A 23022-nucleotide genomic window follows, 5' to 3' on the forward strand; every position below is an offset into this window, starting at 1 on the left:
AAGGGGTGGTTTCAAGGGTTAATGGGCAACCCACATGGAATGCTGTGCCCAGCAACAGGTGCAGAGCAGGGGCTCAGTGGAGTTCGCTTTCACCCCATCTTTTCTGTTCAAAGCCTGCCCCACCCCTGCACAGGTGAGCCTGGGCCAAGTACCCACTCCCGCCCTCGCCCCCGCTCCCGCCCCCTTGTCCAGGATCCTTTCAAACAGCAGAATCCAATTGGTGCAGTCTTTATTGTTTCTCCAGCATTTTCCAGAAGAAAGGTGTCATGTGAGGGCCAAAGGAGGACAGGGGGGAGTAAAAAATAACATAAACAAACTGAACAGCAACAGAGGAGAGCAGCGGGAGGGGCGGAGGTTGGGGGTCGGGGGTAGAGAGGCGGGGCAGCCAGAGCCTTTAACTTTCAGCCACCAGAGTGGAGAATTCTGCAAAAGAAAATGACAAACAGGTGAGTCAGAGGTGGGCAGAGCAGAGAGACTGGCCATGGCCCAGCCCAACAGCTGGGCCCCCTGCAGGCCTTTCTCGGTTCTCATATCTGCTGCAGACCTGGCGTGATGGGATGAGGGGTGTGAGAAGGAAGGAAGGAAGGCAGGAGGGAAATGGTGAACCTACTGTGTCTTTCACTTCATGAAGCCATGGAGCTGACAAATTATTAGTAAAGACAAAAATAATAGCAATGGTGATTTTCTGAATGCTTATCACATGCCAGTCACTATTTTAAGCACTTTATATACAACTAGAGGCCCATTGCACAAAGATTCATACAATAGGCCTTCCTTCCCCTGGCTGCCAGCACCAGTTTTCCTCTGGCATCTGGGACCCAGGCCTTCGCTCTGGCCGCTGCCTTCCATCTTAGATCCCACCAGAGTTTTCATTCTAGCCAGAGCCTTCAGTGTTAGCTCTGGCCCATGCCTTCAATGTCTGCTCTGGCCGGAGAGCCGCTCCTGTAGCTCCCTCCATCCCCCCTGCCTCCCCCTCATAGCAGGTGTCCTGCCCCACCTGGCCACTCTGTGCCTGCATATGCAAATTAACTTCCAACTTTGTTGGGTTAATTTGCATATAACTCCTGATTGGCTGGTGGGTGTCATGGAGATACAGTCAATTTGCATGTTTCTCTTTTATTAGTGTAGATATCTCATTTGACTCTGACACTAATCCTGGGATGTGCATTGTATCATTATTCCCATTCTACAGATGAGGAAACCCAGGCTCAGAGTCCACCATTTTTACCAGGAAGAAGCAGAGGCAGGTTTCAGGCTCAGGTGTGTATGCCTTCAACTCAGCCCTTCCTTGGCCACTCATCTAGTTTGGCCCCACCTGCTCATCAGGGTCACAGACTCCCGGGCCCTGGCCTTGGAATTTCTGACTGAGGAGGCCTGGGGAGAAGGGCAAGTTATTTTACTTGTTAGAGGGTGCTTCCGGGGAACAGCCAGATTCAAGAACCTCTTCCTCAGGAGGGACCTGAGCATGGGACAAGGCACAGCTCAGAGGAGTGAGCACAGCAGATGCTCAGAATAAACTGAGCTCTGCCTCCCACAGCTCCTCACTTAACACCACAAGCCCTCAGGAGACTGGGAGGGATCACCCCATTCCACATAAGGAAGAACTGAGGCCCAGAGAGGAGAAGTGACTTTGCAGAGCCTCCAGGGGAGGGGAGGCCCAGGGGAGATATAGTTCCTGCCCCCCCAGGAGCTTCTTGTCTAGTCGGGAGAAAGACAACGTCTGGCAGGAAGTGCTCCAAGCTGCTGGCCTCTCTGTGAGTCTCAAACACACTGAGGGTATTGTCACCTCAGGACCTTTGCACCTGCTGCTCCCCCACCTGGTACGCTCACCGGACTCCCTCAGGGCTGGCTCCCTCTCACCCACCTGCTCTCCTCCCACACAGCTCTCCTCAGGGGCCTTCTCTGGTCACTAGGGTGAAAGTAGCGATGCTCTTAGCTAGCACCGCCTTCTGTTATATCCACAGCACCTATGTGCTCAAAGTGCTTTGGAGTATCGCTTACACATTCCGTTTTGCCTGCCTCCCCGACTGGAACATGAAGCTTCAGACCCCACTGGCCTTGCTCACGGCTCATCCCACCCTGGGCTCCGGGCCTGACCTGGAGGGGCCACGTGTGTCTGTGAAAGGCTGAGAGGTGCAGGGACCTCACCGCCACAGGGGACGAGGGCCAGCTATCTTTGCAGCAGCAGAACCTTCCGAGGGAAGGGGGCTCTGATCGAGTTCTGTAAGCAGATTCAGGGTCCCATACGGCAGTGGTCAGCAAACTGCACCTCGCGAGCCACACGAGGCTCGCAAGCCACGATTTGCCATTCTGTTGACTAATGAGTTTGCCGACCACTGCAGGGGAAAGCAGGTGGAGGGGAAGGGATCGCAGGTGGGGCTTAGATGGAGGAAACCAGGGGTGCATTGGGACAACCCAGCAGCCGGCCTGGGCTGCAGTCTGGCTCTGTCGCTGATGGGCTTGTGACCTGGTCTCTGGTCATCGTCATGGCCGGCTCGGAGGAGTCAGGAGAGACGGGTGGTGCTCAGGGGTCCTCGGCTCCTCCCTGAGCCCCCGCCCTGTGTTCCACGTCCTTGCAGGTGCGGGGTCCTCGCTGTGGTGGTCAAAGGGGGTGCTGAGACCTTTATTTGACACCAGAGGTCCGATGCACAGAATTCGTGCAAGGGGCTGAGCCCTCGCAGACCCAGCTTCGTCCAGAAGGACGTCTGGAAGGTCGTTTGGCTGTCCGGTCTAATTAGTGTATGACGCTCTTATTGTTATAGATCAGGGGTCCAGGGAGCCTCTTCCCTGTGGTTTTTCTCCCCGGGAGACAAGAGAACCAGGAGTGCCACCCCTCCCACACATCTCTGTGGCTCGGAGATGCCATGTCCCCAGCCTGCCGGAGACCGGGGCCCCAGGGAAGCCCCGTCACTTCTAGGAAGTGCATGTCCTGAGTGGGGACCGTATGGGTGGGGTGAAGAGTGAGGGGCCCTGCATGCTAGGAAGCGGACTGTCTGGGTGTCAGGCTCCCCCCCCCCCCCCATTTGTCATTGTCACTGGAGGGAGGGACAGGGACAATTCCTTGTGAGAGACGAAGAAAAACAGGGTGGCAAGCGGCTTCAGAGAGGCAAGCAGAAAGCTCTGGGTTCCCCTGGGTTCGGCCTGCCCTCGGACTCTGGGCCACGCACATGCGCAGCTCCTTCCTCGTCACCCTGACCCATGGTTAGTCAAAGGCTGGCGCTGGGGCCCGGGTGAAGGTGATGGAACCGCATCCTGTGTTTGCAGCTCCTCTGTAAGTGAAGTCATTTCCAGGTCAAAAGGGGAAAACAAAAACCAGCCAGGCCAGCACGTGCTGTCGTCATGGAAATCACCTGGCACGGACCCTGCCAGGCGGCAGGACCTGGGCCTCCCCTTCCCGGGTCCGACCTGGGAAATGGAGCCGCCCCTCCTGTCCCGGGCTGTCCCTGAGGACGGAGAGGCAGTGGCCGGAGGTGGGGGCCTGAGTGTCGCCTCAAGGGGGGGAGTCGGCAGGTCCTCCTGCCGGTCCCGACACGCCCCAGGGCCACGGGCTGGACAGAGCCCAGCACCAAACCCTACAAACCCCTCCACCGGCCACGTGTCCCCTCATTCGCTTTCTCGGCATGAGCTCCTGCAGGTGGCTCTTCGGGGATGTCTTCTAGCGTTAGCACTTTGCTTGGCGTTGTTCATTGTATAGAATTTAAAATTCTTACGTAATGCCTACGTGGGGAGCGTTTTGCGGGCGTTCTTATGACATTCTCACCCCTGCCCCATGGAGGGAGGCTTTTGCCTGCACTTACAGATGGGGAAACGGAGGCCCGAGGGTGAAGTAGCTGGACCAAGGTCACACAGTGAACTTGATTCAGGCTGCGCTCCGAGGCTTCCCTCTTTACCCCAGAGGTTCTGACCTGGAGTGACACCGGAGCCGGCTCAGATGCAGCCACCCCACGATTCTGTCCTATCGGCCCTTTTTTATTTGCCTCTTATACTGAGCACTTTCTGGGATGATCTTATTGATGCTCTTACTCATCTAACCGGTCTCCTCCTACTGGCATGTACAGTCCACGAGGCAGGGAGCCCTGTCTTGTTCAGCAATAGAACAACCTGGCACATGGCAGGTGCCAGTACACCAATGCCAAATGGATAGACTGATGAGGGGAGGGAGGGATGGAGGGAGAGATGGAAGGAGGAAGGGAAGGAGGGAGGAAGGGAGAAAGGGAAAGAGGGAAGAATGGAGGGAGTGAGGGAGGGATTAGGGATGGAGGGATGGAGGGAGGGAAGGATGGAGGGAAGGAGGGATGGAGGAAGGGAAGGATGGAGAGATGGAGGGAGGAAGGGAAGGAGGGAGAGAGGAAGGGAAGGAGGGAGGGAGGGAGAGATGGAGGGAGGGAGGGAAGGATTAGGGATGGAGGGAGGGAAGGATGGAGGGAAGGAGGGATGGAGGGAGGGAAGGATGGAGAGATGGCTCCTTAGGGGTCAACAAGTACTGACTTCGGGTAATTCTCGCTGAGGCCCAGGAGGTAAGCAGGATGGTGCCCATTTTGCAGATGGGAAGGGAGGTCTGAAGAGCGAGGTGTCTGGGTCATGAGGAAAGTAAGAGGCAGCACTTGCCTAGGATGTCAGGAGCATCCCGACAGGAATGTGGGGAGGCCGTCCCTGAGCGGGGGGAAGCATGACTCTCTCAGGCTTGGTCCTGCCACTGAACCTGGAACACAGGCGCTAGCAGTGCCTCCTGTCCTTGGCCCCGAGCCGCTCTGTCCTGGGACAGAGGAGACATGAACACCAGCACGGCCTCTCTGACCCTCACCTGGTCTCACCTGGAAACGCCAGGTTCTCGGCTGCGAGTCAGTGGAGCCATTCATCGCCCTCACCTGGCGGTACTCGGAGCGTCAGAGGGACTGGGGCCCAGGAACTCCAGCCCAGGGCTCTGGGCGGGGGGGAAGTCAGGCACTTTGGGGTCTGACTATGGGCGCCAGTTTGGACCCTTGGGGTGTTTAGGAGCCTCTGAGAACACACCCCTCTGCCCACCGGGATCCACCCCGAAGCAGCCAGGGCTTCGCAGTGGCCACACCGCCTGGCTCTCTGCGGAGAGAGCACAGGACTCGCACTGTCCTCCCCGCTCGGAGAGGCACTTCGCAGGCAAACGGGGGGCAGGGTCACCTCTGCGCGGCTGCATCTCTCTCGGGCAGAGCTCCGAGGACCCAGCCGGTCACCGAGCAGCATGCCTCCCGGAAAAAGCCCCCTCGACGGGGGCGCATCCCTCGGAGGGAAACACACGGCGAACACAGAGACCTCAGGAGTCTCGGTCACTGGCTTGGCAGCAGGACACTGGGATGGGGACAGTGTCAGAGCACGGGGTCCGGCCTTGGCTCGGCCACCACTCATGTCCCTGGACAAGGCCCCTCGCCCTCCAGGTCTTGGTTCTCTGACCCGTGCACTGTGGGGTCCACTCACCCACAGCGTTTGGAGCAGGGGAACTAGGAGCCAACACCCTGCCCCCACTTCCTGTTTCCGTGACCCTGGACCAGACACTTGAGGTCACTGTGCCGCTGCTTCCCGTCGGTAGAGTGGTGTACCCTGGTTGCCAGAGGAACCGGCAGAGACGCTCTCCCCGCAGGCCTGCTCCATGCCAGCACCCAGCACTGTGCTGCCGGGCACAGACTCTGCTAACGGCCGTAATCTTTGTATTTTTGGCCCTTGTTGCTGCCCCCACCATTTCTTGTCCCTGCCCAGCACCTGCATGCAACCTTCCAGCAACCCTGGAGGGAGGTCTGAATCCTGTTCTATCACTTCCTGGCGAGGCAGCATTAGACCACTACTTTCCTCTCCGAGCCTCAGTTTTCTCATCTGTAAAGTGGGCATGACAGTGCCTCCTTGTACGGCTAGTGGGAAAACCAGCTGAGCAAACCCAGAGAGAGCCTGGCACACAGAACACACACCACATGTGTCATTCCCTTGGGTCTCTCAGCACAAGTGACACAGGTTGGAACTTTGAAATGGCAATCAGCACACGGATCTGGAGGCGATGGCAGGAAGATGCAAACTGACAGAGGGCATGGGAAGCCCAAAGAGCAGGCAGCAGAGACGTTTCTGATGCCACCTATCCCATCAGAGTTTGGACTCCAGTGCCCATCCCTGGAAACTCAGTCTCTGACCCTCAGTCTCCACATCTGTAAAACGGGGATGCTGGGAGGATCTCTTCCTAGGGCTGTGGTGAGGGCTGCATGAGATGATGGACTAGAAGTGCCTTGGACAGCGACGCCTGGCTCAGAGAACCATGACATCAACCTCACCAGCCTCACCCCAGGCCCCCCGGGGCCAGCTCACTGGTTTCTGCATCCTCCAATCACGGGGTGGGAGGGGCCGTGGGGGCGGGGCGCGGCAGACAGGGTCAGAGGGTGAGAAGACTCCGTTCTTTGCTTTCCCTCGGGAAACTGGAATTAGCCTAATTAGGTCTGTCCCCGAGCTGGGGACGGTGGGGACCGGACAAATTTAGAAGCCATTGACAGGTGAGCCCAGCACCCGCTGACCGCCCGCAGCCGGAGTGAAACTGAGATGGGCCTTGAGTCAGCGTCTGGAAGGCTCCTTGCTCCCTCTGCCGTGATGAGCAACCGAAGGCACCGGCCTCCGGGTTATCGCCTCGCCTGCAAATAGCTCCCGGGCCGGGTTTCGTATAAATTGCTATTGCAAACAGGGATCGCTTTCCGAACCCAGGAGACCGGGGAGCAGGGTCATCCGGGGTCACGCCAGACGGCCTGCAAGGAGCCTCGTCAACAGTTCTGGGGGCCCAGTCACTCATGTCGCCCTCGCCTGCCCTCTTGTCCCCATTTCGCTGACAGGGAAACTGAGGCCGAGAGGCACTTAGCCAGGGAGGTTCTGACAGGCTGGCTCAGGCCAGGGTGCGTCTCCTCCCGGACGCTGCAGCCGACAGGCCCGGTCCCGTCCTGCCTCCGCCCTCACTCCTCCCGATGACAGGAGGGCGGTTATGTAAGCGGGCGGCTGCTCTCCGGCTACACTATCCGGAGCCGCGTGAGGCCGGGCTCAGGGCGGTCCGCGGGAATGAGAGCCGGTGGCTGGCTAAGCACAGACACCATTTATAACTCCCGTCTCAGCTCAGCCTGGCGGAGGGGGGGGCAGAGTCGGAAGACCCGGGGCCACTCGACCAAGCATTTGCCCTGTGACCTGGGCCCTGAAGGTCCCCTGGGCCTCAGTGTCCACGTGGCTCAGCAGGGACCGCAGGCCTTGCCGGGCTGGCCGGGGCCGCCACGAGGCGGGATGGAACACTTCACACCCTGGGGCTTGGCCACGGGGACTGCGGACTGGCGCTGGGACGCCATCCTGCTGGCGTGGAAACCCAATCCCAGAGGGGCCAGAGGCTGGAATTACAGGGGGGGGCTCCTTCCATCCTTCTCACTTCCCTCCCTTCTGCGACTCAATTTCACCTCCTCGGGGGACGGGCGCTCCTCTGCTCCCGGAGGGCCCTCGGCGGCTCACAGGCCCGAGCGCTCACGTAAAAGGAGACACGAGTCCCGTCCAGGCCACTCGCTGAGTTATAGCCACAGCTTGGAGGCTGGCAGGTTGACCCCCGCTTGGGTTGTAGTTTCTGCCTGACTTTAGGTATTTCCGCCCCAGCCTCCTCATCGCTCCGCCTCCCACGTTAGATAGAGAGGCTCCGTGAGGAAGAAGGAGAGCAGATTTTGCCAGAAGGAAGCAGGGAAGACAGATGCCTTGAGGCCCGCGGATGAAGCGGACCGGGATGGGAAGGCGATCATCGCGACCACATTTTTTTTTTAGCAACAGAAGCAGAAAAAACAAACCCAGGGAAAGCTGGCCTGCAGCACAGGAGACGGGATCGGGTTTCAGGATTGCATGCATGTGTATGCGTGTGTGTGTGTGTGTGTGTGTGTGTGTGTGTGTGTATGTGTAGACCTTGTCTTCAGCATGGAGAGGAAGAGCAAGGTATTTGGAAGAGGAGTGTCAATGTCTGAATAGCTCCGCCCCAATGCTGAACAGCCCAGTGATCCTGGTCAAGTCGCCCCACTTCCCCGTGCCTCAGTTTCCCTGCCTCGTGCAGCCGCTGTGAGGACTGACGGAGCTGGGAACGGGGAGGCCCGTGTGCAGTCCCCAGTGCACAGGAAGTGCCACGAGGTGGTAACTGCTGTCCCCGTCCCTGCCCAGTCCCCGTGAGGCTCCGGGTTCAGAGAGCCCGGCTGGGGACACAGGCCCGGGTGACAGGCAGGGTGGCAGAGGGTCCCGACCGGACCTGCCTCCGCCTACAGCACCATTTGGGTTCTGAAGGTGATGGGTATTTTCCATGTTCCTCAATCCTGACTCTGAGACTGGCCATGGGCATGTTTCTCTCAGTGCCTCGTTTCCTCGTTTGTAAAACGGGAAGAGTAGGGGCACCTGTTTCCCTGGGTGTTGGGAGGCCGTGGTTCTCATAGGGTGGTCCCGGGGTGTCAGCACCGCCAGGACTTGGTAGAGATGCACACTCGTGGGCCCCACCCCGACCTGAGGAGCCAGAAGCCCCTGAGCTGAGAAACAGGCTCCGGGCGTTCAGGCCGGGCCCGCCCCTGCTCAGGACCAGGGCTGGGCAAGGAAGCAGCCACTCGGTGTCCTCTGCTGTTTGTGCCCAGCATTCGCAGCTGCTGCTGGGTTTGGGGGCAGCTTCCACCTCTGCCTCAAAACCCCTCCCCCAGCGCTGCACTGGAGGGGCCTTCCACAATCCATTGGCCACGTCCAGAAAAGGCTCAGACTCCTGGAACTGGCTGCCCAGGGACGGGAATGCAAAGGATTATGGTTAGAACTTGGTCTCTCTGGTCTCTCCCTTCCGGCTGGGACCCTGAAGAACATGGTCAATACCCCTCACCTTCAGAACCCAAACGGCGCTGGAGGCGGAGGCAGCCCTGTGTCTGGAAGCCCCAGCACCTGCTTCTCACCAGCCTGGGCCCACGCCGGTCTCCAGCCCACATGCCACACCTGTTCCTCACTGCATCTCGTCCCCAGAGCAGGACACACGTTCATTCCCTCCCTCACTCATCATTCAACTACTTCCCTCGTGCTAGCCCTTTCCTAGCACACAGCAAAACAAACCTGCTCTCGGGGACTGACAGGCCAGTGGGGGAGAGGGAAGCAAGCAGTGAGCCAATAAATAAGTCACCATGTGGTAGAAGCTCACTCAACTTTGAATGAATGAATGAATGAATGAATGAAGCAGGCAGCCCAGGCATGGGCTTGGGGTCCAGACAGACCTGAACTCAGACCTTGACCTTGTCACTGTCAGGCATGGAGGTTTAGGACAACAGCCTCCGGGAGCCCAGTGTCTCCCTCTATAAACAGGGTGGGAGCAGTGTCCACCTCCAAGAGGCTGGGAGCTCCCAGGGGCAATGCCAGCCCTGTGCCCGCACATGGTCAGAGCTCCGTGCCCGCCCATGGCCAGCGCTCCGTGACGGTGACGGTGACTGTGATCGCTGTTCACGGTGGCACAGCCGCGCCTGAGGGCCGAGCCGGGCCTCCTCCAGCGGTTTATTCCCGGGGGCACTGGGGGTCCCCAGAACTGGAGGAGACCCCAGGGATTGGCCAGTGACCTGACTCCTGAGCTTAGTAAACGGGCACGGGAAGGTCGGGGGGGGGTCCTGTGACGCCCCCAGTCCCACCTGGAGGGAAAAGCATTCTCCAGGCCCTTCCGCCTTCAGAGCAGGCAGGCGGGCGGGCGGCCGAGCCAGGGCCTGGAATAGAACCTCCGGGGGCCGCCCTGGCTCTGCCCCCGTCTCGCTGCCTGCTGGGCATCAGCGTGCCCACCTCTCAGCACCTCCTGAAGAAGTACTGTGTTTGGGGGTGCAGTGGGGGTGGAGGCAGCTACATCTTTTCACCATAAAAGCGGGGCCCCACCGCCTGGGGATGGTCGGCTCTCACTGCCTATTTCCTCTCTTGCCATCCCCCGCCCCCTCCGGGTTCTACCGTGACCCCCAGGCCTGAGCTGGGCGGCCTTCACCGGCACTGTGCGGCACACAGACTGGGTTTGAACCCACCGCCACCGTGGGCTCTGGAGCTGGTCTTTCTGTGTCTGCACTCGTGTCCTCTGTCATCTCAAGGTCAAATGAGGTGACGTTGGCGCAGACCCCAGCACGGGACTGGGCACACATCACACGCCCTGGTAACACTTCTCTGGGTAAACCCCACCCTGGGCAAGTCCATCACATCGCCTCTTTCTGAACATGCCCTGGCCTCCCTCCCTCAGTGCCTCTGCTGGCACCAGCGCCTTGACTGGGCCTCCCTCCCCGCCCTCCCAGCCTGCGGCATTCCTCCCACAGCCTCCAGACCTGCCCTCGTCTCCCTGTTCGCAGAGCTGGCCTGCACCCACCCCCACCCCCACCCCCGGCGCTCCCGTTCGTTTGCTTACACAAAGCTGTGAGGAACAGGATGAAAACAGCGCCTGGGAGGTGTTTGCTGAGCACTTACTATGTGCTGGGCACTGCACTCAGCACTCCCACACCATGTCCTGGGCGGCTCAGAGTCCCTGTGGGGTCTGTGTCATCGTAGCTTAGAGGTGAAGACACGGGGACTCAGGGCTGCCGAGCTGCCGCCCAGAGGCACCGAGCCAGGAAACGGAGCCTCTGGGACTTGGGCCTGATTCCACTTTGCCTCCCCCACGTCCGGCACCGGGTGCCCCCGTAACGGCTGTTGGAAGAGTTTAGTAAGCCCTTTAAGATCGGAGGGGGTAAGGGGGTGGGGAGGGGGAGGAGGGAGGGAACCAAGGAAGCAGGCCGGGACCTGGCCTGGTTTTTCTTCACCATCTAGGTTGCTGGTGAGCAGCCAGCCGTGAGGACCCTGCCGAGGGCTCTGAGCCGTGGCGCGTTGGCTGCCAGTAAAAATGGCAGCAGGTCGGAGGCCTGGGGTGGGTCATGGCGGGAATCCAGGCTCAGGTGTGTGTGTGGGGGGGGGGTGGGGGGCTATCTGATCAGTGGTTTGGTGAGGATGGGGGAGTGGGAAAGATGGGCCACTCACTGGAGTCACCGATGTCCCTCCAGCGCCCTTCACTCGCCTCCTCTCAGACCCCTCCCGCCTTCCCGGCCACACAAAAGGGCAGCTGTCACCACCAGGCCTGGCAGTCACTGCGTCTGACCTTGCTAGAGGTTCTCTATTCTCGTTTCTGACATAAAACTTTCATGAACCATCCCCGCGATCAGCATCCCCGTACCTTCCCCAGAGCCGTTTCTGTCCACAGCCACTTAATGTCGCCACGCGCCCGAGCGGGTCTCAGGCTACAGCCGTGCAAATGGAGCCTGCGTGTGGCCAAGGTCACGGCTGGTGGAGGGCAGAGAGGAAGCATGGGGGGGGGGGGCGTCACACTCAGGCGACAGATGTGTAGGAAGAGCCTGCTTTCGGTCGGGGACGGGCTGGACACCGAGGATGGAAGGGCGGACACCGTTCACAGACACCTGAGAGCACTCTCTGCACCGGGCACCATGCTAAATGCTCTGCACAGGGACACTAACCCTCTCGACAGGCCTCTGGGAGGCGGACTGCCTCCAGGCTCCACTTAGAGGGGGGGAAACCGAGGCCCAGAGTGGTGACCTGAATTGCCCAAACGCACGCCGCTGGGATATGGTGGAGCTGGGGTTGGACCCCAGACAGCCCTCTCCAGGAGGCCACGTACCCACACACGGTGTTCGCCCAGCCTGGCAGGAAGACGGCCATTGGAGCAGGGGTCGCACAGCGTGTGGGACAGACCTCATCAGACCTGGTCCCAGTCCCTGCTCTGCCCCTTAGGGCCTGGCTCCCTGATAGGCTCTGGCCCCTCCAGCTCAGTGTGCTCCCTGCCCAAGGAGGACCACTCCTGAGGATGCTGTGACACCAAGAAAGAGAGGGATGCGGGACGTGCTCGGGGCCTGGGGTTGGATCTGAATGGAGAAGGGCATGTGATGCTGGACCACAGGCCCCTCAACCGTCCCGAAAGTAAAGATAGCCCATCTCCTCACACCCAGCAGGCCTCGGCAGCCGCTTTTCCTGGCCCGCCGACAATGCTGGAAGGGTCTGCGTGGGCGAGGCCCAGACGGGCTTGAGACCTGAAGTTACAGGACACCCGACAAGATGGAGAGGAGGATAGGAGAGCAGGAATTTCCATCCCGGGGAATCGGAGAACGTGAGAGCCGGCGGGGTCCTGGGGGATCAGTTGGCCTCATCTCCTCGGGTTACAGATCAGAGACGGGGCCCAGACAAGAAGAGAGCGTGCCCAAGGTCACACAGCCCGTGTGGACAGAGCCGGGACCAAACCAGGGACTGGTGCAGGCCGAGCTCGGGGAAAATCCCCAGCGCTCCCGAGTGCCCTTCCCACAAGGCAGGGGTGTGGGGGGGTGGGGGATCTGTTCCCCCAGGATGGTTCGAATCTGGAGGAAACACACCAGCTTTTCTTTGCCTGCCTGTGTGACAGAGCCTCAGACCTAACAGCCTGCCTCTCCCTTCTGATCCTGGAGTCGTGTGACCCCTCCTCTCTTGGCACGTGACAGACACAGCTCCGAGCTTTTAGCATCCAAACATCCCATGAGCCCCCTGTGCCCGGGCCCCAGGCCGTGGCTACTCACCATCCACCCCGATCTTGCCATCCCCATCCTTGTCGCCCGCGGCCAGCAGCGTCTTGGTTTCGGTGGCAGACAGGTCTCTGGCGTCTGCAGAGAAGCCCCTCAGGATGGCTCTGGGGAGAAACGCCGGGGAGGGAATCAGGTCAAGGTCACCTTGCAGGAACCCTGTGCGGGCGGTGGGCTGGCATCTGCGCAGGGGAAGGGGCAGCTCGGACAGGCAGCGAGCAGCGGGCATGCGTGGGGTTGTGCAGGGCTGGCGGCTGGGCTGTGGCTGTGCCCTCCCGGGTGGGTGTGCGAGAAGGACAGGCTGTCCTCAGTGACGGCTCCACCTCAGTCCAGGCAGGGCACCTGCCCGCAGCTACTCATTCGCCACTGCAATCAGCACAGAAGTAGCTTCTCTGGGCCCGGGCCGTGCTGCAAACTGGGCAAGGAGAAACCCTGGGAAACAGCCTGAAGGGATGAGGAGGGTCAAACGTCCTGAGAGAGGGGCCCAGTGTGCTGGGTGCGGTGGTGGGAAGCAGACAGGTGCTGGGAGGATGAAGGGAAGAGACTGGAAGTCAGTGTGTGTGTGTGTGTGTGTGTGTGTGTGTGCAGGCACACATGTGCACAACCATAGGGTGTGTGTGTATGAGTGTGTGTGTGTGAGAGTGTGTGTGTGTGTGTGTGTGTGTGTGTGTGTGTAGGCACATGTGTGCACACGCAAAGGGCCTGGGGGGACAGAAGAAGGCTCTAGACGGAGGGTACCCTTGTGGATGGTTTGGGGTCAGACTGGATGGAGGAGGAAGTCCTCACTCGAAAGGCTCCTCTTCGACCGTCCCCCTCCTCTTTGACAAAATCCAAGGCAGCCGTGGCCAGAGGGACATCGGCACAGCGGGGTCGGCAGACCTGGGCCAGATGGCCAAGGGGGCTACGGTGCCATTTTGCATTTTCATCTCCTCCTCCTCCTCCTTCTGTGCTTGGCTCCCTGGTCTCCTGACCCCCCAAGCTGGTCCCGCCTCCCTGCTGTCCCCAGGAACTGCGCTAACCGCCCCGGGCCAGGAGGCTAGGGCATGCGGGTGGCAGAGGTGCTTTTAGACAAAAGGAAATCGATGACGCGCTCGAGCCAGCGCTCGGTCTTGCCTATGGTGTTAGGGGGAGACAAGTGGCCTCCTGGATGGTGCTAAATTATTCAGTGGCGTCATCCCATTAGCGATATTAGGCAGCTATCATTCAGGCTGGCTAGTCGCACTTTCTGCGGCGGAGGTGGTCCTGCCGGCAGCGGCAGTGGCCGCGGTGGTTACCCCTGTGCAGGGGCAGCCGGGAGAGTCCCAGCCCCGCTCCCGCCCCCGCGCCCGGCCGGGCGGCCCGCAGCCTCCATTACCCCAGCTCATCCTCTTCGATGAAGCCGCTCTTGTCCTTGTCCAGGATCTCAAACACCTTCTTCACGTCGTCCGCGCTCTTCTTCTTCAGCCCCACCATCTGGAAGAACTTCCTGTGGTCGAAGGACTCGGCAGCTGCGGGGCGGAGAGGGCGGTTAGAAAGCCCACAGGCAGGGGTGGCAGGGAAGGGGGGAGGGGGTGTCCTAGAACTGGTCCACTGACTCCCTGTGCCCGCCCTGGGAAATAAAGGGGGGCCACCTCCATGGGAGGGCGGGCAGGCCAGGCGGAGAGGGCGCTTTGCCCAAGGTCACAGGCAGAGGTGGGAGAGGTGAGCCTGCACCCAGACCGCCCTGGCTCCTAACCCCCTCCCCTACTCCCCTCTCCCCCCCACACACACACACCACTGGGACCTAGGCTGATGGTGGGGCAGCCCCCGAAGGCAGAGGGGATCCAGGAAGCCTTTGGATGGTGGCTGAGTGGAGGAACCGCAGGGATTCGAACCTGGTGCATGCATTTGGGGGCGGGGGGGGGGGGAGAGGACCAGTGGGGGGAGAGGGGGTTTTCTTGCCCCTTTTTTTTGCCACAGATTGTGCTACCAGAAAACCAACACAGAGAGAAGTTTCTCTCAAGGTCACACCTGGAAGGAGGACGGGGAGGACCCAGACATTCTGGTTTTGCTGCCGAAATCCATTCCGGGGGGCCTTGGGGGGATGTTAGAAGGCTCCCCAGGAATTCCCAGTTAGGTTTCTATTTAGAGGGAGCAAGGCGGCTCCAGGAGAAGTGGCGGCTGTCTCCGTGCCCTGGAGGGTGGCTTCCCGGGAAGGGGTCCCCAAGCAGACAGGAAACGGGGTCCCCCTTGCCAATGTTCCCTGTCCAGAGCTCCTTTTGAAGAACCCCTGGGGAAGGGCCCAGTGTTAAATGGGGTCCCTTATGTCCGTACGGGGGTGTGGGTGCTGCTAGGAATCGTGTTCTCCCTGCACCCAGGGCTGTCACTAGGGCGGGGGACCAAGACCCAGTCCCAACCCCACTGGTGCCCGCCGGTGACCTTGGGGTTAGAACTGGTCTTGGTTTCTGACCCTCTGCCAGCCTCAGTTTCCCCATCTGGGCGACAGGAGGGAGGCGGCTCAGCGCTGGAGGCAGCCGAGCAGCTGGAGTTGCAGCGCTGAGGATGCTCAGCCCGCGGGGCCAGGCAGAGAGGGGCGCCAGCTCCGGGAAGGTCACTCACTCTGGGCCCCTTGGGAAGGGCTCTGAGCCCTGGGGGCTGGGAGGGAGGGTTGGACAGTAGTGGGACCAGCCCTGCCTCCCTCCCCCCGCTGGGCGGGAAGCCCTGTCCACAATGGGGGTGGGGTAAGGGGTGGGAGAGAAGGCACGCCTGCCCGCAGCCCCTCCTGCGCGCCTAAAGGGGGAGTCCCGAGCGCCCCCCAGGAGCCTGGCCACAACCTTGGTGCGGACCCCAGCGCTCCCAGCACGGCCACCAGCCTTTGGCGGCCCCAAGTTCACGGCTCCCCCACCGACCCAAGTCCCGCCCGGACAGTTAGGGAAACGCTGACTCCCGTCCTCCCCCCCGCCCCCGCCCCCCCGCGTCCCCCGAAGGGGTGCGTGGACAGAGGGCGCCGGGGCCAGGCGGGGGGTGAGGGGTGGGGGTAGAGGGTGAGGAGAGGGGGCAGGGGCGCTGCTCACCGGCAAAGGCCCCCAGGGCCTTCTTGATGTCCTCCGCGCTGAGCAAGTCTGTCATCGCCATCCTGCAACTGTTTGGGCGGGCAGAGCAAGTGCGAACAGATTAAAAAGTGCTTTTCTCATCGTTTCTGCTCATATGACCGGCGCTGCAGTGCCGCACGCGGGCCGGCCTGGCGCGGGGCCAGGGGGCGCGGGCTGGGCGCAGCCAGAGCGCTTGGTCCGCCGCCCGCGCGCTGGTCCCGCCGCCCCAGCGCCCCTCCCGCAGCCCCCGTCCCGCCCGCAGGGTCCTCGCCGCCCCGGGGCTGGGCCAGGGCGCTGGGGGGCGAGGGGCGGGGGGCGGGGACCTCTGGCCCTGACGGGTGGCCCCTGTCACCGGCCGGGGCTGGAGGGTCCGCCTGCCGTCAAGGGCACGCTGGGGGCGCCGCGGGGGGCAGTGCGGGGTGCACCTCGGAGGATGCCCGCGGCTTCGGGGAGGACAGGGACGGGCAGGGGCCAGACCAGCTCCCTCCAGGGGCCCGCGCGCGCGCTCTGCTGCCACTCTCCCTCCGCTCCTACCTCACCAGCCTCCGCTCTGGTCTGTCCTGGATGCAGTTTTTATGCTGCACAATCTGAGCGCCGAGGGCCGGAAACCCGACCCACAGGGCTGGGAGGGAGGGGTGGCACAGGTAGGCGGGCACTCCCGGGCGCTCTGCGGGCGCCCTGTCCCACATCTGGTCAGGGATGCGCATCCGGAAACCTCATTCCCCCCCCTCCCCTCCCCTCCAGTCTCACTTTTTAGAGAACCCTGCTCAGAGCTTCATAACCGCTCCCTTCTCTGGCCCCCTGAGCCCCGGAATAGGGCGGGCCGGACTCCTCCTGCCCCACAGAACGGTTGGAGGAGGCAGGACAGGAGAGGCTACTTGGCATTTCGGTGTACTGTCCCCCACCCCAGCCCCCTCCGTCTTGGGACCAAAAGGCCCAGGTTTGGGGAGAGGGGGGCACCTTCAGACCACACTTTCCGGACAGCAAAACGCAGCAGGTAGCTGGCCTGAGCCTCGTCTCGGGGAAACGTGACACCTCCTATCTCCGGCGGCAGAGACCAGTTGCATTCTTTCCCACGGCCACGGCCACAGCTACAGCCTCCATGCCGAGGGGTCAGGCTGCACCCACCGCCTCTGGAGTGTGGGGAGCACTGAGCAGGGAGCCCAGAGGCCTGAGTTCTAGATCTGGGGCTGCGCTACGTCCCAGGGTGTCCTTGGGTGGTGACCGTCCCGACTCTGGGCTTCTGTCTCCCTCGGTGGATGGGGTTAGTGGTCCCTTGGGGAGGGATCGTGGAACCCCACGTTGAGGTGTGTGGGCAGGCGGGCAGGGGCTGAACCCGGTGGCCCGTGGTGGTGGTGGTGGTGGCGGTGGTGCGGGAGCGGGGAGAACCAGCCAGCTGCCCAGAGCTCAGGTTCCATGGCGCTCCCTGTCAACACTGTCTCCCTCCGCTGGCCCTGGACGGCTGCCCTCCTTGGAAACCTTAGGATGCTGCTGGCTCCGCCGCCCCCCTCCTGTGAGTCAGCTCCTTCGGGAACAGCCTGCCATCTGGCCTCCCCGGCCCCCAGGCTGCAGCTCCCGGCCTGGACCCTCCCGTGGGGGGCCTTGTCCGGACCCTTAGCTGCCATCTGCGACCCTCACCCCAGCCGAGTTGTCAGCCTGGACCTGCTGGGCCTCGGTGTTCTCCTGTCAACCCCCAGGCCCAGATCTCTGCAGGGCCACGGCTGCAGAAAGGGGTTCCCCAGCTGAAGGGTCCTTACGCTATCCTGGTAGGGAAACCGAGGCCACGGAGTCAGCCAATGGCCTATGGACGTGCCAAGAGGCAGCGGCAGAGAGGGGCCCATCCGCAGGGCTGCTGACATGGCCTCCATGGGGCTCCCTCCGAGCTCAGGACCCAACCCCATGGCTGAGGCCCCAGACGCTGACCCCTGGGGCACAGGCTCCCCGGAGGCCCATCCTTCTCCTTCCTCCCTCTGTCTTTCCTGTGGCAAAGCCTCCGACAATGTGACCCGCTCCCTGGGCTGACGTCCACCCACCACAGCATCAGGTGCTGTCACCTCAGCCCAGCTCCCTCCCATGCCCCTTCCTCCTGCCTCTCTGCCCTCTGAGGGCATCACCGAGTCCGAGTCCGCAGATGTCTGGCTCCACCCCTCTCGTTTTACAAGTGGAAAACCTGGGGCCCAGCCAGCAGCAGAGTCTGTCCCAGGCCACCCCAGGAGTGAGGCTGGGGATCCCAGGAATTCGTGTTCTCGGGCCCAGGCTAAATCGCTGCTGCCTACTGCTCCTCGCCCCTCACCCCAGCCCCTTAGCCCAGCCTACTGCTCAGGCCTCCTCCCCATGGCCTCCTCCATCCTCCTCCGGCCTCAGTAGCTGCCACTCACCTGGGTTGGGGGCAGAGGGCTGAACCTGCGCTGCAAGGCCGGGCTGGTGGGAGTCCGGTGGGGAAGTGAGCATGGTGGTGGGATAGCCTCCTATATAGGCTTCTGCTCCGGCTATTTTGGGAGGTGCTGCTCCCCCAGGCCCTCGGCCCCCTCCCCTGCTGGTGTCAGATACTTCTCAACTGCGGTGCTGGGTGTCTGTATCACATTCAGCCTCCCTGCGCCCATCAGGCCGGACCTATTAATAACCTTGGCCCCTGCCTCCCTTCAGCACCCGGAGCTGAGGCTCAGGCCAGGCTCTCCTCCTCCATGAAGCCTTCCGTGACTACTTTCGATGGCGGCAATGCTTCTGTCCTCCAGAATCCTGCAAGGGAAGGAGGAGGAAGGCGAGCGGAGGGATGGAACCGGATGGGGTGGCTGGGCTGGGCTCCTCTACACACACCACCTCACTGTGGCCTCGCCGTGCAGGCCTGGTCCCTCTTGCGGGGATGAGGAAACAGCGCAAGGATGTCAGGAGTTACAGGTCCATTTGCAAAGCCGTGGGCCCAGCGCAGGAGTGGCCCAGCACCTTCATGAGATGGGCTGGTGCCCTGATCTCCATGTTGTCTGACAGGTCCCTTCCTCTCTGCACCTCAGCCTCCCCCGTCTGTGACATGAGCTCAGCCAGGGGCGGACTGTGCTCTATCGATGGGCTCTGGGGACTGTGAACCCCCTGAAATGCCCAAAAAGCTGTGCACAAATGAAGCAAAGGCCCACAGCGTTCATGAGATCCACAAAGGGCTGGTCTCTGGTGTGATCTGCCTTGGATGGAAGAGACCATCCAAGGGCTGTGTTTTCAAAAGCATAAATGAGTGAATGAATGAATGAATGAATGAGGCAAACATTTATTATCTAATGTGAACAGCACGAAAGGCTCCTCTCCTCATCCCCAGCCTTAAAAAGAATCTCTGGGGCGCCAACACTGTCAACAGTGAAGTCCAGTTCTTGATGGCGACATGAGGAGGCCCAGCCTTACACAAAGGCTGTTGCGGAGGGAAGATCCATCGTCCTTCCCTGACCATCGGCCCCCTGGGTGGGAAGAGCGGAGGGTGGGCTCGATGGGGAGGCCCCACGCTGGAGCCTGGATGTCCTGGGGGTGTGGCCGACGGTGATGGGGAGGAGAGTAGAGAGAGGGTTGCATTTCTGAGCAGACTCTCCTGGACTTGGGGCTGTCATGAACGAAATGGACAAATCCGTGCTAACTCTGAGTTTGTAAGCGGGGTCCGTTGGACAATGGAGGGACTGCTTTGGAAGGCGGTGAGTCTGGGCAGGAGCTGGGGCCGAGCTCGGATATGACATGCTGGAGTTGAGAATCCTGCAATTAAGGCCAGGAGAGCCTCGGTGGTGATCACATGATGGTGCAAAAACCAAGGCCAAGGTCATGGACCCAAATCATACCGAGAGGACTAGATAAGCCAGGATGCTGTGCTGGGTATGGATGCCTGGAAGACATGCTGGCCAAAACCAGTTTGGCTCAGTGGAGAAAGCATCAGCCTGCGGACTAAAAGGTCCTGGGTTCGGTTCCCGTCAAGGGCATGTACCTTGGTTGCGGGCACATCCCCAGTAGGGGTGTGCAAGAGGCAGCTGATCGATGATTCTCTCTCATTGATGTTTCTAACTCTCTATTCCTCTCTCTTCCTCTCTGTGAAAAATTAATTAAAAAAAAAAAAAAAAAGACATGCTGGTGGAGACGCCTGGGGCGGGGGTGGGGTCTGAACTCTGGCTAGCGATTGGGCCTGGACACAGAACTTTGGGGGTCATCCGGGAAGTCAAGCAATTGAGGTCAAAGGCATGGCTGGGTTCAGAGAAGAGGGGCTAGGGCCTGGGAAAACAGTCACTCTTGTTTGTAGGGCAATGTGGCAGGTATGGTGGATGCTGCAATATACATTTGTCCTTGAACCTCCTTACAAGGTAGGCATCGTCTTCTTCATTTTACCAAGGAGGGAACGAGGCTCAGAGAGGTTAGGCAACTTGCCTAAGGTCACAGAGCCTAGGTAGGACTTAAATCCAGGCCTCTCTGACTTCAAAGCCTGGCTGTTTCCTACTCTACAGTCTTGCTTCTTGATAAGACCGGCAGAATTCTCTGGAACCAGGATGCCTTCCTCTCTATCCCCATGTGTCTCCTCAAGCAGATCTAGATGGGGTGATCTATACCGTGGGGGTGCATTTGTTGAGGACCTACTATGTACTTAGTGCTCTACTGAATTATTTCATTTTACCCTCGTTATAGCCCTCAGAGGCTTGAGGAGATAGAGTCTCAGAGAGGTTTAGTGACTTGTCCAAGGTCACACAGTTAAGTGAGTGAGGCAGTTGAGATTTAAGCTCAAGGCTTCCCATTCTGAAGCATCTTCCCCCTTCTCCTCCTCCAGTGACACTTGAAGAGGACAGGGACATCCTAAAGCCGCAGTTGAATATCTTGAAGAATTATTCGGTTCCTCTTCTCTGAATCTATGCCAGTTCAAGCATCCATCACTTTATTAATCTGGTTTTACAAGAGACCTTTATGCCAGAGAATAGATTTATCAGGCAGGGCTTTTTTGACTGCAAGTGACGGAAAGCCCGACTTAGGCTGTTTTAATCCTGTGACTGTGTAGGGTGACAGATGTTAAATAGATTTACTATGATAGTCATTTCACAATATATACAAACATAGAACCATTACGTCGTAGGCCTGAAACGAATATAATGCTGTATGTCAATTATACCTCAGTAAAAAAGGAAACATTCCATGCTGCCCCCTCCACCCCCCAAAAAAGGACAAAAGGGATATTTATCGCCTCCTGTAACTGCGAAGTCCATTAAGTTCAGGTATGGCTCGATCCAGAACTCAAATGCCGCCAGGAGAATGCTGGTTCCATTTCTCAGCAATACCTTGTGCTGCAGCGGCCTCCTTCTCACACTGGCTGTCCCCGGAGGGAAAACATTCCATGCTTCTCACCCCTTCTCCCCCCACCCCCACCCCTCAGAGCTGTAAGTGCTCAGCTCCAGTCCTCTGGGGAGAAGGGAGCCCGCTGCCCTCATCTTGGTCAAAGGCCCCAGGACTGAGTTTCATTGGCTGCGATTGGCTTGGTTTGGTCATACACGGTCACTGTCAATTGCAAGGGTGGTGGGGCCTGGGCCAGAGGCTACCTTCAAGCTTGGATGGGGCAGGATGGCAGCATCATTGGAGCTGCTTGGGGTGAGGCCCGGCCCTGGGCCCTCTCAAGAGGTGAAGGCGTCTAGATGGTCAAGGCTGTGAACTGCTCATTGAACGAGTCTCCGGGGCACCCAAGTGTGCAGGGCACCGGGAGGGGTAGGCACCAGAGAGGGCAGAGCAATGGCAGCCACATTGACCTTGTCAAGAAGGACTCACTCTGGGGCTAGAGTGGCCTCTCTGGATTGAGATTCCTACCTTTCGTGAGGCCTCGAAAGCAGCTACGCCCGGCCCTCGAGCCACTGCTTAAAAGGCAGAGGAAGGGCCAGTGGGATTTCCCTCCAGTTTCCGGGTTTCTCACTCTGGACACCAACAAGGCTGCTGCGAAGGCAGACGGATGGCCCAGCGAGGGGACATGGACCTCTTTTGTCCCCTCCGTCCAAAACCTGTGCCTGGCCTTGAGCTGGACACCTCCACGTCTATGTTGCGGGAGTGACTCCATCATCATCTTTTTACAGACATAAAACCCAGGTTCAGAGAAGTCCAGTCACTTATCCCAGGTCACACAGCACACAGAGACCAGAGGCTGGCTGCCTGCCTCCACCACGTTCAGTGCTCTCCCCACGTGGGCCTCCCAGCTGGTGTGTGGGTCAGCAGTCTCTAGCTGCCAGGAGACGGCACTCAGCTGTTAGCGGTGCTGGTGGTATTTCCTTAGTTCACACATTCCCACCTGCTGTGGCCGGAACAAGACGGACTTCCTGCTGGGGGCCTGGCGGCTGGGAGGATTCTGCAGGACCTAATGCCGCTCATGAGCTCATCCCCGTGAGACGAGGGGCATTCACTCGGAGGACTCCCGCCCCATTCCTGAGTCAGAGCTCCAGGCTGTCTTGCTTCCCCTCCCGCCCCTCACCTCCAGCTGAGAGCCCTAAGGGTGGGAAGGCACATAAGCGGACAGCCCTGGGTCCCTGCGCTGGCTCTGCCTCTGACCTGCTGTGTGGACTCGAGCAGGTGCTTCACCTCTCTGAGCCTCAGTTTCTCCATCTAGAAAATGAAGCTGAAGGGAAAGCTGTGGTGAAGGCTCAGTGACATCATGTCTGAGTAAGAGGTTTGGAGGACACGATATCCTACACTAATGATAACGGGGGTGGTCATTCATCATTGACCCCATACTGCCACTGAAGGAGAGGACCCCAAAGTTTCTTTATGGATAGAAACCTGTATTGACCTTGATCATGACCTCAATAATGGCCCCATTATTCCACCGTGTGTTGGAGGCATTCAACACTGGTGTCCAGCTTCTTTCCATAATGGCCTCTAAGGAGAACAAATTAAACTGATGCTTTCATCGATAGAATATTATTAAGAATATTTTTCTTGATTTCAGATAGGGAAGTGAGAGGGAGAGAGAGAGATGGAAACATCAGTGATGGGAGAATCGTTGATCCGCTGCCTCCTGCACACACCCTACTGAGGATTGAGTCTGCGACCCAGGCATGTGCCCTTGACCGGAATCGAACTTGGGACCCTTCCATCTGCAGGCGACGCTCTATCCACTGAGCAACACCGCTTAGGGCCAAAGGGCTGTTTTGTTTTTGGTTGTGTGTGGCCAGTGGTGTTCTCGAAAACATTGCAGGAACGCTACTTACACTGCTGCCGAAATCCATCTCTGCATGGCACTCCGGGGCAGCTGCTGGTATAGAGTTAGTTTTTCAGGAACTGGGACCTTCCCTTGGGGTTCAAGCCTCATTTCTGCTGGGCTCGCTCCTCCTGACCCAAAATTGCGGCTTATATTCTGATAAGAGAGGAGACTTTGGGGAACGGGAAACTGGATATTGAAACCA

At 59.9% G+C, this 23022-nt stretch overlaps 1 protein-coding gene across 3 annotated transcripts; it reads right to left on the reverse strand.

Moving 5' to 3' along the window:
* Nucleotides 1-212: 212 nt before the first annotated feature.
* On the reverse strand, nucleotides 213-18215 carry PVALB (parvalbumin). Of its 3 annotated transcripts, none has more exons than XM_084876438.1 (5): nucleotides 18013-18215; nucleotides 15617-15684; nucleotides 13939-14071; nucleotides 12582-12691; nucleotides 213-423 (listed from the first exon to the last, which is right to left on the reverse strand). In XM_084876438.1, the coding sequence occupies exons 2-5, from the start codon at nucleotides 15675-15677 to the stop codon at nucleotides 395-397; spliced, it is 333 nt and encodes a 110-aa protein (XP_084732564.1). In that variant the 5' UTR covers nucleotides 15678-15684; nucleotides 18013-18215; the 3' UTR covers nucleotides 213-394. The 3 variants fall into 3 exon arrangements, with proteins under 3 accessions (XP_084732564.1, XP_084732563.1, XP_084732565.1); XM_084876437.1 differs by lacking the exon at nucleotides 18013-18215 and adding an exon at nucleotides 16169-16649; XM_084876439.1 differs by lacking the exon at nucleotides 18013-18215 and adding an exon at nucleotides 16060-16183.
* Between the last annotated feature and the right edge of the window lie 4807 nt (nucleotides 18216-23022).

This window comes from Pipistrellus hanaki, assembly GCF_964339955.1.
Source record: "Pipistrellus hanaki genome assembly, chromosome: 3".
NCBI lineage: Eukaryota > Metazoa > Chordata > Mammalia > Chiroptera > Vespertilionidae > Pipistrellus > Pipistrellus hanaki.

Coding starts and splice junctions, on each gene's coding strand:
- PVALB (XM_084876437.1), bottom strand. CDS start 16,341: ATGCGCATCCCTGACCAGATGTGGGACAGGGCGCCCGCAGAGCGCCCG. Junction 15,685..16,168: donor CCAGAGCGGAGGCTGGTGAG/GTAGGAGCGGAG, acceptor CCGCCCAAACAG/TTGCAGGATGGCGATGACAG. Junction 12,692..13,938: donor ATCGAAGAGGATGAGCTGGG/GTAATGGAGGCT, acceptor GTTTCTCCCCAG/AGCCATCCTGAGGGGCTTCT.